Genomic DNA, 18965 nt, shown 5'->3' with positions numbered 1-18965 from the left:
GTGTTCATAGAGGCACTAAGCTCGGTGACGCGCGCGATTAGTTGTGCTTTTAAACCCGCGTTTGTCGTCTCTTCCCAAGCGGAGTTTTTAGCCTGCCCTCTCGCACCGCCTCGCTTTGCTTTTTTCGGCCTACCGCCTTTTTGAATTTGCTCTTCTAAGGCGCACGTTGGGCAGTCCTCTTCCCGGTGAATCTCCCAGATTATGGGAGCCTTGTCAGTTGTTGCGAGACGACACAACTTACAAAAGCTCTTCGGATGAATATAGGGGTCATCCTTCTCGACATTGATGCCAAATTTGCCCTCGAGCAATGTTTTGAAACTGCCGAAGGCAAAGCTTTGGGCATAGAGGCTTTTTGCCTTCTTCAACCGTTTTCCGCAAACACGACAGAGACCTTTTAAAATCTCAAAGTGTTTTGCTTCAGCCTTCGCGGTAGCCATTTCTTTGCGCTCATGGGCGATATTAAAACGAGCTACTACTTCGAAAATTCGCAATCTCCCAAAACTATGAACACAGATTCTAAGAGACAATTATATATACGTTATGGATTAGCTACGCAATAAACCAGGAAAACTTCCACGAGACTAAAATTTTAATCGGAAGTCATGTAGGTAGTTCGCCGCGCTTCCGCCATCACTCAATAGGACCGTTTACAGTGACGCTATACATTTTTGCTCAATTGCGTGTTTGATCGTTTCTTTGTAAAATTTAATCACGTAAGCATTTTAGGTATCCAAATGTCGCAATAGGATACGTATATCTATCAACACTTCTTTTAAAACAAGGGTTTTATTCGGTAGCTTGGCTGCGGCCTTCGTGACTCGCGATCCTGTCAGGTCAGTTAATAACTAACTACCTCAAAGCGCGGTCGCAAATTCAAAAAGCGCGGTTACCAACTAAATGTCGCGTCTAGGGCTGTTTGAAAGTGGCGTGGCCCCTACTAGTCATTTCTTTATAATTTTGGGGGTAACGTGCCCCTAGCCCACCCCCTGCCTCGACCCTGTTTATGAAATAGTCATCTTTTTTTTTTTTGATTAGGAAAACAAAAACCTTATAGAACTGCTGATTTAAAATTTTCAAAGCCAAAATATGCAGTGTAACTAAAGACAGGTACCGGTTAGGTTGCACAAGGGGCTTCCGTCTTTAATTGGGCGTCCTGTGGTGTCAGCGGACACTCGCGTCGAAACAAGATGGCGGAGGGCGGCGAAGAAGAAGATGTCACCGAAACTGAACAGGTTTGTTCCTTTATATGCTGAAATTCCTGATTTTTCCTAAATATATGAATGGATTATTTTTTCATCAATTAAAAAATCATAGAGGAAATTGACTTTCACCCGGAACCATGACGACACACTGAGTTTAAAATGTTTGGTGTTCTCTTCATTCGGGAATCGAACTCAATCGAACCATAGTGAAGATAGCTTCTAATGCTATGGAACACGATCTTCGGTTTCCCTTCTATTGTATGAATTTATTCGATGAATTGGTTTAAACTTGTTTAATGTAGAAAAAATAAAAACTGGTCTGTTTTCAGGAAGATCAAACGGTTTCTTCTGATTCAAAGCGAAAACGATTGTTCCACAAAGAATGTAAGTTGTGGCTGTAAAAAGTCTTTCTAAAACGATTTAAACTTGATTTTGAAAATACACAACGGTGATGTTAAAAATATTTGTTGTGATTGCACACTAGAGAGTACCAACATGAATTGTGTTTTTCGGTATGTTAACACAGTGAGATGTATGATGTACGGCTTTGGCGATGATCAGTGCCCGTACACTGAGTCTGTAGATCTTCTAGAAGACCTTGTGGTTGAATACATCACTGAGATGGTAAGAGTTTGGGGGAGAGAAAATATACTTTGCAAACTTCATATTCCTATGTACAATTTGTAAATACCTCATTTAATTCCTTAAATAAAAAATTAAGTAGGGATAACGAAATGGATATTTATGTGACTTGGTATAGTGTGGGAGATTGTTTGGCCTAGCCTAAATAGCATTACAATTGATGGCTCTGTTTTTGAGATCTTTTAGAAAACCTTGTGGTTGAATACATCACTGAGATGGTAAGAGTTTGGGGAAGAGAAAATATTCTTTGCTAACTTCACATTCCTATGTACAATTTGTAAATACCTCATTTAATTCCTTAAATAAAAAATTAAGTAGGAATAACGAAATGGATATTTATGTGACTTGGTATAGTGTGGGAGATTGTTTGGCCTAGCCTAAATAGCATTACAATTGATGGCTCTGTTTTTGAGAATCTTTAGCACAACAAAATAATTGAGTGGTCAAAGTGCCCATTTAACGCATGGCCCATCCCTCCAACCTCAAACTAACACAAGAAACAATCACATAAATAAAAGCTTCTTTCACCTTTTAGACACTGAAGGCCATGGACGTTGGGAAGAAGGGCAAGGTCCACTGTGAGGACATAGTGTTCCTTATCAGAAAAGACCCCAAGAAATATGCCAGAGTCAAGGTGAGAGAATGAGCTATTTCCTGATGGATGGCCTGGACATGAGAGACCTCATGCTCATCCTCAGAGATAGAGACTAACCTCTGGGCTGGGAAAAGTGTGAGATTGGTTAGAATTTGGACAACATGGTCAGAGACATTTTGTTTAAAGTATGCATTGATATGATTTCCTCCCCTAAACATTCTGAGATTGTTTCCCCCTTTTTTACCCACTTAGGACCTTCTTACCATGAATGAAGAACTCAAGAAAGCAAGAAAAGCATTTGATGCAGAAAGCTATGGAGAGATTAGTTAGATGTTTATATGCAGACATAGGAATAGCAGGGCTTTATGAAGCATGAAAAGGAAGAATTCAGAGGTTTACAAAGCTTTGGAGAGATCTCTAAGACTACATATATTCAATGCAAAAAGGAGATGAAAAATACAGAACAAGGGCAAACGGACTTAATTTTTTTTCTTTTCTGGGTTAAATTAGGGTATGAGGCCGCTAACCCATGGTGCACAAACAAACTCTGATGCGCTGTCAGAGGGAATTTAGTTGTTTTTATCAAATGTTTGAACTTATCCTAAGATGCATAAATACAATTGCTGTATACAACAGGGAGAGCGACAATTTACTGATAGTGCTGGTACCGTCAACACTAACCTTAGAGTTGATACTCTATAACATGGCAACCAAATCCAGCAGGCAAGAGGCACACCAAAATTGACCCATGATATAACTTATGTGATATAACTCGACTGCTAGACATATTCTTTAGAATGTTTTTATTTTTATTTATATAAGTATGTTCTAAAAAAAGATTTTTTTAACCTGAAAGTTATACTTTACCATATTTACAGTATCATACAGAAGAGAATGTACAATTCTATTTCCCTGAAAAACAATAAAAGAGAACCAAAACAAAAGGCCACTGAATAAATAATGTAACAATCTCAATGTTCCTCATCCCTTGGAAAGTTACAAGGATTTGACCAACATAACAGTACTCCCCCTGGTGGACACACCCTAAAAAAGTCATAGGCATGGTCGCCCTATCCCTTACTGTAGGTCTGTTATCACTTAATATGTCTCAAGCTGTGTGATTGAGAATATAGCTTTAATTTTTACAATGGGTGCAAGTCTAGGGTTGGAATCTCAACTATGAAATCTCAATTATGCACATCACTATGTCTACTCTCTCAAAGGCAGATGCATACACACCCCTTTGGCTGCTTTAAAAGGGTAATCTCTTTAAAAGTATCATCAAATTAAATCATTTTTTATTTTCCATATGACACCTCCCCTTCAGCCACTCTTGGATCTGTTGACCACACCCATTTTTTTCCGTAAGGCTAAAATTTATTTTCTTGCCAATCATGTGACTTTTTTAGGAGAACTAGTCGGTGTGCACCTCTTGGGTTCGACCTATGTATAATCAACTTGAGGTACTATGTTTCTTTAGTTTCCTTCACAGTTTCTTTTCTTGCTCTTTCCCAAATTTGATCACTTCCAGATTATTAATCTTTTTCCATAATTTCCTGAGAAAAAAAAGATACTTGGAGTCAGTACTTGTACCCTAACATCCACTCACACTTCTATATATTAATTGTTTGTGAGATTTTCAGGGTGGGATTTCTTACATACAGTTGCTGTATTCATTCATTTTAATAACATAATTTATCAATATTAAAGATTGAGGTTCAACTTATACTAAAACCTTCACAGCCTGCACAGAATTATCTCCTGGGGACATAGCAAATGAAAAGCAACACAGCCAAGTGAACTGTTAGAAACACACAGGAAGAAAGCTTTGCTAGCAGGGTACACCCCCCCCCCCCCCCCCCTCCAAGGTAGTCCTCCTTTAGACTGATATATTATGAAAAATCATAGGAGCTAAAAGTCACATCTCTAGCCATATGCTATATTGTATATTTTCCATAAGAGAAGAAAATCACCATGATGGGAACTCAACACCCACCTTGAATCGCTTTCCTTGGATCCTGACTTCTCTAGCAATTCTGAAAGTTCTATTTCCAAATCCTTGAAACACAATAATAAAATATGTTTATTACTACAGTACCTCTATATATTTGCAGACCTGTAGCAGGCCTTGAAATATTGGGGGAGCCACGATACAGAAACATTAAAAAAATATATAGGGAGATACAGACAACACGCCCCTGCTAGTCATATCCTTGCCAATTTTTGAAAATATTAGGGGGGGGGATTCCCAGCCTCTGCTACAGCTCTGCTTAAACTTACATGGGGATAGACACAAGCTCTTGGATAGCTTTTCTCCTGTTTGCCATTCTCAAGGCATAAAATATATTTATATGTGGCTATTAAGCATCCCTTTTTTATTAATGCTGGGTGTATACCTCTATAGATTTCTCCAAGAACTCGTTGTTTTTTATTGTTTTCTGTATGTCAACCTGCAAAACAAAATGCACAAGTTATTTATTTATTTTTTGTATGATGCTGCTGATAACAAACACTTCTAGTCAGATTTCGGGGGGAATACTGTAGAGACCAAGTACCAACCACACAATAGATTTCTTTTAAACACCTCAACACCTACAGTGCATATTAATTGTTTCAAGATTTTACTACTACAATTCTGGATTTTCATTTCAGCATATAAAAGCAGGTTATATGATTGTAAATCACTTGGTTTGCCCAGAAAGGAATTGTTTATGTGCATATGTTTGTAGGATGTACTTCTGATGATGGTCAAAGTTTAATCACAACTGATGAATGTGGATGATTTGCCAACCACTTTAAGTTAAATGCATACAAACAGGCCAAGCTGGATTTAAGGTGGGATGGACCTCTGTGTTGCTATGGAGACCTACCTCTGTTTCTTTGATGCACTGTTCAAGATGGTGGCAGACGGAGATTGGGACGCAGTGCTCATGCTGGTACTTCTTCAGCCCCTCAATGGCATCTAGCCGACCCAAGATCTAAACATAACAAAAAAAAGATTGAGTATTTGCAGTGTGGCTTGCACTAGCGTGGCCACCTTAAACCAATGAGGATGTGAGAATCAAATGTACTAACTGATTGAAAGGCATTACCCTAGCCAACCAGCTGGACAAATAAATTCAGTGCGCATAGCATGTTGAAATCGTCTTATGTAAACAGTGAATCTCGCAAGCAAATTGGCTAACTTTAGCTTCATAAGTTAAAAGATATCTAAAATTCATTACCAATGGTCTATCCAAAACTTGGCTGTTATTCATATCACACTACCGATTCAGCAAGAACTAAAGTTCCCTAAGAGGGGACCCCCTAACCACCCCTGACCCCCCTTTGTACAGGCTTCCCTTATGATGATGCTGATGATGATGGTGGTGGTGATGATGATGATGATGGTGGTGGTGATGATGATGATGATGATGATGGTGATGGTGTTTGTGATGGTGATGATGACAATGGCATATCAGGTTGTTTTAATGACTTTGACTTATCTCTGCTATTACAAACCTGGGCATGCAGATCATTGATCTGCTCCTCCAAGTCTTTAGGGACTTCCTCCACATGTATGTACCCCTTTGATTGTGGCTCTGTAGTTTGCACCAGCAGGTTAGACATTCTCTCTTTATCAGGTATGTTTGCACAGTCATCCTCCTGTCAACAATTCCCCCCTTTGACCACTACTGACACCACACCTCCTGGCCAGCACTGACAACAACACTGAACTCCCCCCTAGCCAGCACTGACAACAACACTGACCCCCCCCTAGCCAGCACTGACCTCCCCCCCTAGCCAGCACTGACCTCCCCCCCCCTAGCCAGCACTGACCTCCCCCCCTAGCCAGCACTGACAACAACACTGACCTCCCCCCCTAGCCAGCACTGACAACAACACTGACCTCCCCCCCTAGCCAGCACTGACAACAACACTGACCTCCCCCCCTAGCCAGCACTGACAACAACACTGACCTCCCCCCCTAGCCAGCACTGACAACAACACTGACCTCCCCCCCTAGCCAGCACTGACAACAACACTGACCTCCCCCCTAGCCAGCACTGACCTCCCCCCCTAGCCAGCACTGACCTCCCCCCCTAGCCAGCACTGACAACAACACTGACCTCCCCCCCTAGCCAGCACTGACCTCCCAGTACTAACTCTTCCCCCTGCCAGCACTGACCACCCCCCCTAGCCAGCACTGACAACAACACTGACCTCCCCCCTAGCCAACACTGACAACAAAACTGACCTCCCCCCCTAGCCAACACTGACAACAAAACTGACCTCCCCCCTAGCCAGCACTGACCTCCCCCCCTAGCCAGCACTGACAACAACACTGACCTCCCCCCCTAGCCAGCACTGACCTCCCAGTACTAACTCTACCCCCTGCCAGCACTGACCTCCCAGTACTAACTATTCCCCCTGCCAACACTGACCTCCCAGTACTAACTCTTCCCCCTGCCAACACTGACCTCCCAGTACTAACCCTTCCCCCTGCCAACACTGACCTCCCAGTACTAACCCTTCCCCCTGCCAACACTGACAACAACACTGACCTCCCCCCTAGCCAGCACTGACCTCCCAGTACTAACTCTTCCCCCTGCCAGCACTGACCTCCCAGTACTAACTATTCCCCCTGCCAACACTGACCTCCCAGTACTAACTCTTCCCCCTGCCAACACTGACCTCCCAGTACTAACTATTCCCCCTGCCAACACTGGCCTCCCAGTACTAACTATTCCCCCTGCCAGCACTGACCTCCCAGTACTAACTCTTCCCCCTGCCAACACTGGCCTCCCAGTACTAACTCTTCCCCCTGCCAACACTGACCTCCCAGTACTAACTCTTCCCCTTGCCACTACTGCCCCCTTCCCCCTGCCAATACTAACACTGTTCCTTAACACCAATGCCCCCTCCCCCCCCTTCCCCCTGCCAGTACTAACTCTTCTTTTTCCCTCTGCCATCTCTGGCACTCTAAAACAGTAAGAACACCCAGATCTGAGTATCCGAGATCTGAGAACACCCTGATCTGAGGGGTCGTCCACACTAACACGGATTCAAAAGTATCAGGATTCGTTTTGCCAAAAACGCATCACTTGATTCGCATCCACAATATCATTTTTGCAGCGTGTTCGCCTGGATCCAGCCGTCCACACTAACATGGATTCAAACTTTTGAAAACGCTGAAAGGTACGGGGTGACGTCATTTTTATGATATGCGCACACACTACAGACCAAAGTATATGGATTCATTTTGGTTCACTTTCTACTGCGTTTTCAAAAGTACCCGGATTCTGTGGATCTAGCGAGCGTGTTAGTGTGTACGGAAGGCCTAAACCTATCAAAAAGTACGGCCCCTGAGTATGCAGAGAGTATATTTCCTACCTTTGGGGACACTTTCAATCTCCTCCAAGGCAAGATTTTCTTCTTCTCTAAGAATCTCTCTCAACCTGGAATTAAATGATTAGGGGAACTCTTACATCTGCTAGCAGATTTTCCACTGAAATCCACAGAAAGCTTGTGTGATGCAGGCTGAGAATTCGTCATCTCATCTTAATTTTATTACATGAAAATCTTAAATCATGAAATTTTTAGTCAATAGATTCAAATTTTGTAACACTTTATCACCACCCTCAATGGTAAAATTAGACAGAAGATTTTAAGAATTGTTGAATCAGCATGTGTAAATCAAATGTCAGGACTTACGCCAAGTGCACACCAGTGACATAATGACATAATGACATGGGAGCATGCACTACGTTTAGCCTGACAAAACGACATGGACATAATTACATAAAAGAAAAAACATGTTTTTTCTCTTATGTTGTTATGTCCATGTTGTTATGTCAAAGATAAAATTGCGTGTGCCCATGTCGTTATGTCAAAGATAAAATTGCGTGCGCCCATGTCGTTATGTCAAAGATAAAATTGCGTGCGCCCATGTCGTTATGTCAAAGATAAAATTGCGTGCGCCCATGTCGTTATGTCAAAGATAAAATTGCGTGCGCCCATGTCGTTATGTCGTTATGTTGCTAGTGTGCAGTAGGCATTCCACTTCCATTGAAACAAGGTTGGGTTGACCTATATAGCCCTGCTTTACCTTGCATTTTCACACAGGAGTTGCCTTGCCTGGGTCTCCAGCCTCTTGACACGCTCTTGCTCCTTTTTTAACTCTGCCGTGGTCGCCTGGTCCTGCGTCAGGCTCTCCAGGTGGCGGTAGAGCATTCTGTGCTGAGACGGACGCTGGGCATCCAGGAGGTAGGACATGTAGTTGTCATACTCATCCTGGGATCATCAACAGTTTTAGTTTTTCTGGCGTTTTGTGGCAATGTCACCGGTTTACTACCAGTTGTTTACATAACAATATCTGATTATTTTTAAGGGAAAATGAAAAAAAATATTTCAAAGTCGTAAAAGCAGTGTTTCTACTGGAAGTTTCTTTGAGGATGTGACTGATAATTTAGAGCTGATGGCCTGTTATGTATCACAGATTCTAAAAGATTATTTTGTCTCTTGTTAGAGAGTACTTGAGGTTTTCGTTGGCCCTCCGGAAGTAAACTGGTGCAATTGCCCCCTTAAGTAGGCGGAGTAGTGGAATATTGGGACTGTGCCTTTCTACCCACAAGCATTTATCTAGTATTTTTTTTTTCATACAGTCCAACCCTTCACCTGCTCAAGATATGCTTTCTATGTCTACCAACCTTTTACACACAAACTGTAGCCAGGATTTTGATCTTCAAATCCAGGGATAAATATGGCTATCCTGACATTCGGTTGAATAAAAAAGCAAACATTCCTGGGTTAACCTGTTTTCTAGGAACCCAGCCCAGGATTCTGGCTTATCATGCTAACCATGAATTACCCTAATCTGTATTCTTCTTACCTTTATTTTCTGAAGCACATCTCCAAATGTGTCAGACTGATTTATAATGTCTTGCCAAACGTCAGTGAAGATTTGGAGCTTATGGAAATTAGGCCCCCTTTGACTTGATGAATCAAGTGCGTTAAGTTTCTAGAAAATAGCAGACAGCATGTTAGGAAAAGCAAGTGTAAAAAAAATACATGTACAATATGTATGACAACAAGCATTAAAGATAAAGATAAACATATTATACAAAAAGCATTTTTAGTTTTAGAATAAACAATTTAAAACAAATCAAGTGCTATTTGGATAGTTGTAGCTGCATCACAGCTGAAAATACTAAATATACAGCAGCGATGCAAGCCAGGGTTTAACTGAAGGGTATGAGTACATTATACAGTATATCTGCTGATTTTTGCACTATTGGCTATAACTGTGCATCTTGCACCTTGAGCTTTCTTTCTAATGTTCTTGCCATTCTATTGACTATACCATTTCATTGGCTACAACTGTGAGACTTGTACCTTATTAAGCTTTCTTTCATGTTCTTGCCAATTCTATTGACTGGCTATAACTGTGAGACTCGTACCTTGTTAAGCTTTCTTCCTAATGTTCTTGCCATCTTTTCACCCGTTAGGACCCCTCTATCATTAGCATGTCCAAGGTTGATTACGTTCTCCTCAAAGTCCTTAAAGCTGGCAAATTGATCAGCCTTTGTGGATTGAGCAAGATAACTCTCCACAAACGTGGATTGGTACCCGCCTTCCTTTCCTTGTTTGCCTGGAGAAAAAAAATGTATCGGGTGGATGATTAAATGTGATACATGAAATATTGCAAATATTAAACAAGACTTTTGAGCGGTTGGAAATTTGAGTGTATAGGGACAAAAAGATTTGGTATGTATTCTTAATTGACTTATTTGTTCCTGAATGGGGTATGAATCTTGTTTTTCAAATCATTATGCAATTCTTTGAACCAAAATCTATTTCCCAGTTAAAAATCAAGACAAATCCAGGATCCTGTTTTATCACTTAATTGGACCATCCTATAATTATGTGTTTTATCACTTAATTGGACCATCCTATAACTATGTGGGGAGGGGTATATGCAAACCTCACCGTGGTTAAAGGCCTGTAAACAAAAATGGTAACCAAAAGTTACCTTTATGAGCAACTGGAACCATAATTTCAGGTAACCTTAGCTCCTCAACATTGATTGGCTTCGTCTTCAGCTCCATTTCATCAGGTTTGGGAGAGATGCCATCTTCATCATCTCTGGCAATGACTTGTGGTCCTATTGCACCTGAGCGATCATAAAAAGTATTCTTCACTTTTGTTGTTGTTTATCAAGCTAAATAAAAATGTATTAATTATAGCCACATTGTCACTAGTTCACTTCCAGTCTATGAAGTAACAACCTCTGATGATTTGTAACAGAAAATGTGACAAATATTTCAAAATTGTAAAAGCAGTGTGTCTATTGGAAGGTTCTTTGAGGATTTGACTGATAATTAAAGCAGATGTAAGCTCTCTAGCAACCTCATGGGCCACAAACTGCTGTGGAGTGCTTAGCAAAATCATGCCTTATTAGAAATAATAGCCATTTTACTTATTTAGCTATGAAGCTATATGAGCTCTCATTGGTTGATTCGCCCAATCTGAAACAATGCAGCCCTTGTGATTAAAAATCTACTCAAAACATTGCAATTTAAATTATTTAAATATCTTAATTGTCCTCATTTGTTTGAGCTGTGTAAGAGCTTGGAGTCTTAAATTTATCCATTGTTGAATGGCCCGCAAGTGACAGGTATTTCAGTTCCTACAAGGGCTGTGCACTTAGCCGATTAGAGGTAAGTAATTAATTAATTATTTCCCTTACCGAGTGTGCTGCCCACAGGACCTAAACTAAACTCAATCAGCATATCCCTCATCCGTGTTGCTTTAGTCTCCCCCTCAGACATGCCTCTGTGAGTGGGGAGGTTCACCAGCTGAGATGGCTGCTTCAAACTAAGAATGAGAAAAACCGTAAACAAGAGATATGCAAGCATATTTCGATATGTCAATCGGAGCAACTTCAGAGGACCCTACCATAATTGTTCTACAAAAGAGATCCAAACCTTTGTTTCTAAAGAACGAGGCATTAATGCAACATAAATGCTCCTCGTTTGTACGCAGGGTGACCCCAGGCAGAAATACAATCCCCGCTAGCACGAAATAGGAGCCGCAACACACACAAAAAACTGTTATATCCAAGTTCTGACACTTTCTCACCGAATTGGGGGCTTATTTGAGCTTTCCCACGCTTTATGCCTTTCATCTTCTGATTTCAATAGTTTACTTGGGTTCAAATGTCCGCTGGCATACGTCTTGATGTCATTTCTATGCACTGTGTACACGTTTTCAAGCAGATTTCGTAGAGGTCTTTGCTGTTCTCGTTCTTCCGCCATTTTTGTTTAGATCTGTTTCCCGGGACACATTGCGACGGGACATACCACAGGGAGTTCATAACCAAACAAGAAAAAACTTCTAAAAATTATTCAAATTCACAATAAAATTAGTTAAAAATCTATCCTTAAAACATCTCGGAAAAAAGTCATATTTTTTGCTTTTCTTTGATTTTTACTTTTTTGTAATAATTTCTGTATTCCACGGTCGTTTTTTTTAGTGGGATACCTGTGTCGACATTGGATTCAAAATGGCCGCGCGCTTGCCGACAAAAGCGCTCTCACTAAAACAGGTAAGTAAATTATATCATAAAAAACATGGAAAAACTGAATGCTCCAATTCTTGCGGATCAGGGGTTGGTTTTGGTGCATATTTCTGTCTTGGATCTGTTATGATTGCCGAATTAATTGGTAATAATCGATTATGTACCAATTACTCGTCGATTAGTCGAGTATTTAGCATCCTGCTCCTAAAAGTTATAGCCGGCCTAAGTATGTAGGTACACCTATCGTTTTTTGATCATCTTTAGTTATGGCCGGCTAGAAGGCCTAAGTATGTAGGTACACCTATCGTTTTTTGATCATCTTTAGTTATAGCCGGCTAGAAGGCCTAAGTATGTAGGTACACCTATCGTTTTTTGATCATCTTTAGTTATAGCCGGCTAGAAGGCCTAAGTATGTAGGTACACCTATCGTTTTTTGATCATCTTTAGTTTAACAACGGCTGAAAAAGGGGTAGTGATCACAAATCGTGGACCAAATTATTCGCAATTTAACAAGTCGATAAGTTGTTTTTTAAAAGGGAAAATATCAAATAACAAAGCAGAAGGAAAAACAAGCTCTGGGACAATTTAGCATTGACCACATATAATATTTTGTCTTTATAGTTCATGGTGAGGCGACAAGTCTTGGGTCTTTATCGTGACCTTATGAAAGCTCTCAATAAAATCCCTGACAAAAACCATCAGAAAGAGTTGAAAGAATGGACAAGAGAAGAATTCAAACAGAACAAGACAGAAACAGACCCAGTGAGTATTCGTTTGAGCTGTTTTTGAGACAGTATTAAAGCTGCATTGTCACCAGTTTACTTCCGGAGGTCCGACGGAAACCTCAACCGTTAAAAGACAAAAGGATCTATTAAAATCCGAGGTATTTACCGGGCCATCCGCTCTTAATTATCAATCACATCCTCAATGAAACTCCCAATAGACACACTGCTTTCAATATTTTGAAATATTTTTCACGTTTTCCATTAAAAATCATCGCATATTGTCACATAATCGACCAGAAGTAAACTGGTGACAGTGTGGCTTTCAGCTTCCATTAACTTGACTTGGTTTTAACTCAACTTAATTTTAAGTAGACCATCATTGCTTCTCATATTTGACAGTGAAAAGCTAAAATTACACACAGTCATTGGACATTGCAGCATATTTGTTTTTATCAGGAAAGAGGTGAAAGGTTGGGTAAGATCTTCTACAAGTTGTATTCTGCCCTGCCTAGCCCCTGACAGTAACTGGCTGTTTGTGGATACAATGGGAGCATTAGCACTTCGTATCTTCTTAGAAATGACTAATGGTCTAGTGGCATACTCTACCATTCACCAAATCCTACAGCTCCTACTTCTGAATATAGTAGAGCTTCAGTGATGGTATTTTATTGTCAAGATATTTGCTGTTTTCATTGTAAAAAAATGCTAGGCAGAATTATAGGCTTTTATTTGTTTTGCAGGCTGCTATCCAATTCATGATTACTAGAGGACAACAGGCATTGAGAGAAATTGCAAGCACTATCTCCCTAGCCAAGTAACACAACTCTTTATCTAATGTTGGGCAAGGTAACAAATGGAAAGGATTTTCTCAAAGGTGAGGATGGTGTGCGACCTAGGTATCCTTGGAAATGATGTGAGTCTTGTCAGTTTTCCCTGGCTGTGTATAGTACAGCAAACGAAGACAATGAACCTCTACCATTGGAGAGCAGAGCAATGATGGCAAATCAAATGTGTGACATGGAGATGTTGAGGATTCAGCTTCTTTGAGCAGTATTGCCCACGTTTGCTGTGGGAAAGGGTAGTATTTTACTAATAAGAAGTAACCAAACATTTTAGCAGCCAAGGGGCTTGCATCCTTTACACCTACCTTACATGCCAGGCCTTAGCTGAGAAACATAACTCAAACAAAAGCTGGGCAATGTGAATGCTGAAGAGATGCAGCCGCCAAAAGAGGGTATGGCACTTGTGATGATGAATGTCTTATATTATGTAATTATGCACAGTATTATTTGCTGAGTTGATCACTGCAAGCAAGGGAAACGGCAAAGCAGAGCAGTAATTCCAGATGAAGTTGCTGGAAACATGGAAATGAATAATGAATGATAATGTTGGATAAAGAGCTGTAATGTGGAGCTAGTGACTTACCCTGACTTCCTTGTTTTCAAACAAAAGGAGCTGGTAGTAACAGCAGCTCAAGACGATATAGAGTATACCAGAATACCCCTTAAGTAAAAAATTGCCCCCATCTTAACCAATCAGATTACGATCTGGATAATGACTACTTGAGCCCATCAAAAATTGCCCATTGTCATTACCAAGATGCAGGACAAAAATTGCTTCCAGCTCAGAAAGTTGCCCCATTCTAAGACAGGTGCACCAATTCTAGTGATTCTCAACTTCGTAAGTGTTCAATTTTTGATCTTACACATTTCCCTTAGTTAGATAAAGATAACTTTGGGCTTTTAAAAATCGGCATTGGAAACAATTTCAAAATAAGATTTCTGTGATAAACACAATGGCAAATTGAGGCAAGATGTAGTTTTTTTCTTTTCAGTAGAATGACATAACCTTCCAGTTGACTTTTAATTCAGCAAAACAACCAAGTACCAATATGATATTTATGCATCAAATAGACTATTTTCAGCCAAGTAAGCATAATTTTCTGTGAGATTTTTCTATTTGAGTGTTTTTCATGTTGCTTGTTTAAACATGGCACAGGCCACACATTTTGGGACATTGCTTGCGAACTGCTTCATAGGTTTCACAGGAATCCTCAAATCCAATGCACTCTGGACCATCCTCGCATGCTGGAATAGAACAGATTCTTGTTGTATTCAAATATGCACCTATCAATGTTAAGGCCAGTGGGTGGGGGGAGGTGCGGAAGGGGTGGGGATTTAAATAGTTTAACTGGCCAGCAGGTAGTGATGTTGATGTTCATGTTTATCCTGTGGGAGAGGTTTATTGAAATAATCTTTTCCCAGGGTAGGGACTACTCATTTGACCCTTGTACTGTTTTCATTGAGTGTGGTTCACACTGCGGATGCTTGATTGTTTCTTAACTTTATTTGTTATGTTTGGATATGCGAATGTTTGCCAACTCAGTGTTTTAGGCACTATTCAGCGCATTAATAAAAAGGAATACAGTGCTATATAGTTTATGCCAGGCGCGTACCCAAGGAGGTAGCGCAGGATGTGTGTGCCCCCCCCCCCTTGGCGGCCAAAAAGAGGGTCATTTCTTATTAAGAAATCTTCAAATACTAGGCTTCTTCCATATGATACCTATAACTGCGCACCCCCCCGCCCCCCCCCCCCCCCCCTCCCCCCGCACCCCCTCGGCCAATCCTGGGAATGCACCTGTATGCTATCTCTATACTTCTGAAGAGATATTTGATCAAAATGACATTGCTCGAGATAAGGGTATTCTTCATAGTTTGGCCCCAAATTTTGGCCCACTCGCAACTCCCCCCCCCCCCCCCCCCCTGCACCGGTTTTACAATGATAGGTGTAATTCTCACAGAAACTAATGGGCGCTCTAAGAAATCACGTGAATTTCTTTGCTTACATGAATTAGGAGGTGCGGGGACTGTCGTCGGTGCTGTCGTTGTCGATGTTGCTAATATGTAGACGGCATTAGCATCTGCTTCCCCTGCACAGTGACCTGACTCGCATGTGCAATCATTGACTGTTTTTTTCTTGTAAGTCGTGTTGTTGCCGGCAAAGCATTCGCCGTAGAATTGAATGCCGAAGAAGGGTTGCTTTGCTTCTTTAGCTTTTTCGGCACATCGACAAACCAACCTAAATGCCGATAAAGTTAGTTTCTAAATAATTGTGAGTAAAATACAGCTTCGTTAACTCGACTTTTAAACACAATGTTGTTCCTGTAAAAAAAAAAAAAAAAAACGGATGAGACCTCCCTGCTATTATGTTTATACATTAGATTTGCTTAGAGAACTTTTGGCTTGAAAATAACACCTCCCTGTTATTGCGCTCGTAAACTAGAATTGTCTAGAAAACTTTTGGCTGTGGAAAAAAAAAGGATATTTTCGCGCGGTTTATGTGCCGTGCCCTTCGCCCTTTGCGGAAACCTAGGTAGATGATAAACGTATGTCCGTTGTTGGTATAATGTGTACAATGTTTTCAGAGGGGAGAGGGGGGGGGGGGTAAAATGCCTTCACAGTCACTGTATTTTTTTTTCAGGGGGTTGGAAATTCCAGAGGGGTGGGGGGTCATACCTCCGACCCCCTCAATTGGGTGGGGGGGGGGGGGGGGGGGAATGGATATTTTCTGTAACTACACAATGTCTTTTAGTATTTATGCATTTATTGTTTCGTTCTGCACGAAATGAATGACGTAAATTGTGACGTGAATTTTAATAAGTGACGTAACAACCTGTAATTAATCACAACCACAGGAACACCATCCTAAGCACGGCAAACAACTGAGGCGCCAAAGGTAACTATACTATTTCATATGATTTACAGATATAAACTGTAACTGATTGTACTATATCTTTGCACATTTCGAACTTTTCAACCTACTTAAATCATCAATTGTAATAAACTACAAGTTTGGTTAAGATGTTTGAAGCGTTGATGTAAAACCCGTGCTTAACGGTACATTTATGTTGCTTAAACATATGAGGTATTCGATTGATTTTTTGTTTTAATCTAAATCAAGGGCACCATGTTTTTAGAGTTAAAAAAACTTATAGGTATATTACCAATTGTTATACCAATTGTTCACATATGAATGTAACGCTTACCCCGATAGATAAGTGCCATACTCGTTCCAGTTTATAAGCTGCCCATTGTATTTTGGATCAGTTTCATTTCTCTCTTGGAACAAGAACATGGGAAGTGTTCTCGCATTTCTGTAATCCTTGAAACACCCGTCGTATGTCGATACCGGGCAAACGCTGCGTGTTTCTACGGCTATGGGATTTCCTAGAAGAAAATCACAAAATATTGACATTGTTGGAAATGCAACCATGCAACCCTCAAGTCTGACAAAATAAAGGATAGACAAGCTTTTCCAGTTTCGAATTTAATTAAAGAATCGTTTTTTTTTCTACGGAGCTTTGAAGGTATATGGACTATGGTTCGGAGTGCGTTTTTCTGTGCGAATGAAAATAATATCGTGACTTTTTTGTGTTTGTCTATTTTTGGTACGGCTAGTTTGTGCTGCTCTTATGTGACGCCAGAGAAAAAGTACAAATGCGTTATGTCTGGTACATTTTAGCCTGTTTCCGATGACCATCGAACAGTGTGTATTCCATAGAAAGAATATACAAAAACCAATGATTTTTTTGGTGACGCGTAGAATATTATTGGAGTGATCTCCAAAACTAAGACAGAGAGCAATATATACTTTCTATTACTACTCAAAACACGCCGTAGTTTCTATCCAGCAGAAGTTTCATGGGTTCTATGAAATTAGCCGTTTACTGTGGAATCCGTTGTATCGCGACCCGCGTTTTCAAAACACTATTTGTTTTTGTTTACTGTTCCGTCAGTAAAACCATTATGAGCCAATCAGAGTGTCGCTGTGTGCACTTCCCTGGCTATCCTCTGGACTAAAACCAGACAGTGTCGCGACAGAAAGCCAGGCAACTGCACTAGGCGAGAGATGGCAAGAATCTGATTGGCTTAGAATAATTTGACTGGCGGAACAAAGAATACCAAAAGACAAAAACATATCGATGTTTTGAAAATGCGGCGTCGCGATACAACGGATTCGACAGTAAGAAAAATGATGCGATCATCAAGGGAACCAGGATTTCTTTACTGACAGAGTTTGGAAGAGTTGGTTCAGTTTTTATTAATTTGACCACCCTTTAATCGTGGATCCGCCACTTTGAAGGATTGTTTTACCGGTATACCTTATCACCGATCACCGAATATCACTTAAACAGCCCGAGAGCCACCATTTTGTCATTCAAGCAAAAGTATCACCTTTTAAATAGCATTCCTTATTTTCGTCGGCTAAATTGGGAATTTTTTCGAACGTTTTTTTTTTTCGTGGACACATTATGTGGCTTCCAATATTAAATGAAAATAATAATAAAAGTAAGATTGACAGGCACTATTATTAGGCATAGTATTCAAAAGATAAGAACCTGAAGAATGTAAGAACGTCTGAAGCCGCAGAAAATCAGCAGAAACCATTTGGCCTGAAAATTATAACGCGTTATTATCATTATCTTTTTAGAATAAGATAGCTCAAAAGGTTTTCGACCAAGCTAAAAAATATGAAACTCCAAACTACTTGCTTGGAAGGTAAAGGTAAATCCAGCTTGGAATGAAAAAAAAAAAATGGTCAGAAATATTAGTCTGTTGAAATGACCTTTTAAGTCATTAGAATAACCTTAGCAGTCGCTTACCGTTGATTCCACCAAAAGCTTGAATAAGGATAGATAAGACCAGCGTCACCAGGAGGAAAGAGTGCATAGTGAACTTGACTGAAAATCTGAAACCAAACCAGCAAAATGAGTGAACCGTAAGTCAAACAGTTCCCACATCCAACCACACAAGTTTACTCACCCAAACAGAGCTGTACTTGGGATATGACCCAATTGGATTTAGAATATAAAATAGGTTATGGTTATTTAAAGTAAATAATGAATAATTTGGAACTATCGGCGGGACCTGTAATATCGATCACGGGTAAATATTTGGGCATAATCTCAGTGTTTTGCGTTTCTGATTTTGCCAATTGAACAACCTGTAAGTGCTCAAAGTCAAAATAGACAACCAATCAAAGAGGAAATTGAGTTTTAATTGCTTTGTTGTAGCTTTTTGGGTATCCTAATCGTTCTACTTTGTGTTATTTTTATTTTAAGTATTGTTTGAATTAGAAAAGTAACGTTAGTTTTAGTAATTATCAACAGAAAATAAGAGTACTAATTTCCGACAATCTGCATATATCTGCATGACATTTTTTTTTTTGTTGCGGTTTTTTTC

The 18965-nt window shown here is 40.3% G+C and overlaps 4 protein-coding genes across 4 annotated transcripts; 2 read left to right on the top strand and 2 right to left on the bottom strand.

Moving 5' to 3' along the window:
- Window positions 1-1048: 1048 nt before the first annotated feature.
- On the top strand, window positions 1049-3383 carry LOC5512835 (transcription initiation factor TFIID subunit 13). Its single transcript, XM_001633084.3, has 5 exons — window positions 1049-1232; window positions 1532-1586; window positions 1729-1826; window positions 2380-2478; window positions 2692-3383. Exons 1-5 carry the CDS (start codon window positions 1188-1190, stop codon window positions 2767-2769), a joined length of 375 nt encoding a protein of 124 aa, XP_001633134.1. The 5' UTR covers window positions 1049-1187; the 3' UTR covers window positions 2770-3383.
- LOC116618506 (uncharacterized protein C6orf118) lies at window positions 3228-11735 on the bottom strand. Its single transcript, XM_032382264.2, has 12 exons — window positions 11560-11735; window positions 11168-11295; window positions 10451-10591; window positions 9879-10069; window positions 9311-9439; window positions 8528-8712; window positions 7813-7877; window positions 5941-6020; window positions 5310-5417; window positions 4836-4889; window positions 4436-4497; window positions 3228-3995 (listed from the first exon to the last, which is right to left on the bottom strand). The coding sequence occupies exons 1-12, from the start codon at window positions 11733-11735 to the stop codon at window positions 3926-3928; spliced, it is 1389 nt and encodes a 462-aa protein (XP_032238155.2). The 3' UTR covers window positions 3228-3925.
- A 121-nt stretch (window positions 11736-11856) lies between these two features.
- LOC5512836 (LYR motif-containing protein 2) lies at window positions 11857-15155 on the top strand. Its single transcript, XM_001633085.3, has 3 exons — window positions 11857-12025; window positions 12620-12760; window positions 13464-15155. The coding sequence occupies exons 1-3, from the start codon at window positions 11984-11986 to the stop codon at window positions 13539-13541; spliced, it is 261 nt and encodes an 86-aa protein (XP_001633135.1). The 5' UTR covers window positions 11857-11983; the 3' UTR covers window positions 13542-15155.
- Window positions 14568-18568, bottom strand: LOC116618508. The gene is made up of 5 exons (XM_048721610.1): window positions 18546-18568; window positions 18386-18471; window positions 16769-16949; window positions 15569-15801; window positions 14568-14810 (listed from the first exon to the last, which is right to left on the bottom strand). The coding sequence occupies exons 2-5, from the start codon at window positions 18450-18452 to the stop codon at window positions 14707-14709; spliced, it is 585 nt and encodes a 194-aa protein (XP_048577567.1). The 5' UTR covers window positions 18453-18471; window positions 18546-18568; the 3' UTR covers window positions 14568-14706.
- Window positions 18569-18965: the final 397 nt, after the last annotated feature.

The sequence above is a fragment of the Nematostella vectensis genome, chromosome 14 (assembly GCF_932526225.1).
Source record: "Nematostella vectensis chromosome 14, jaNemVect1.1, whole genome shotgun sequence".
Taxonomy (NCBI): domain Eukaryota; kingdom Metazoa; phylum Cnidaria; class Anthozoa; order Actiniaria; family Edwardsiidae; genus Nematostella; species Nematostella vectensis.
The sequence above is the reverse complement of the archived record's forward strand: the minus strand, read 5'-3'. Positions and strand labels throughout refer to the sequence as shown.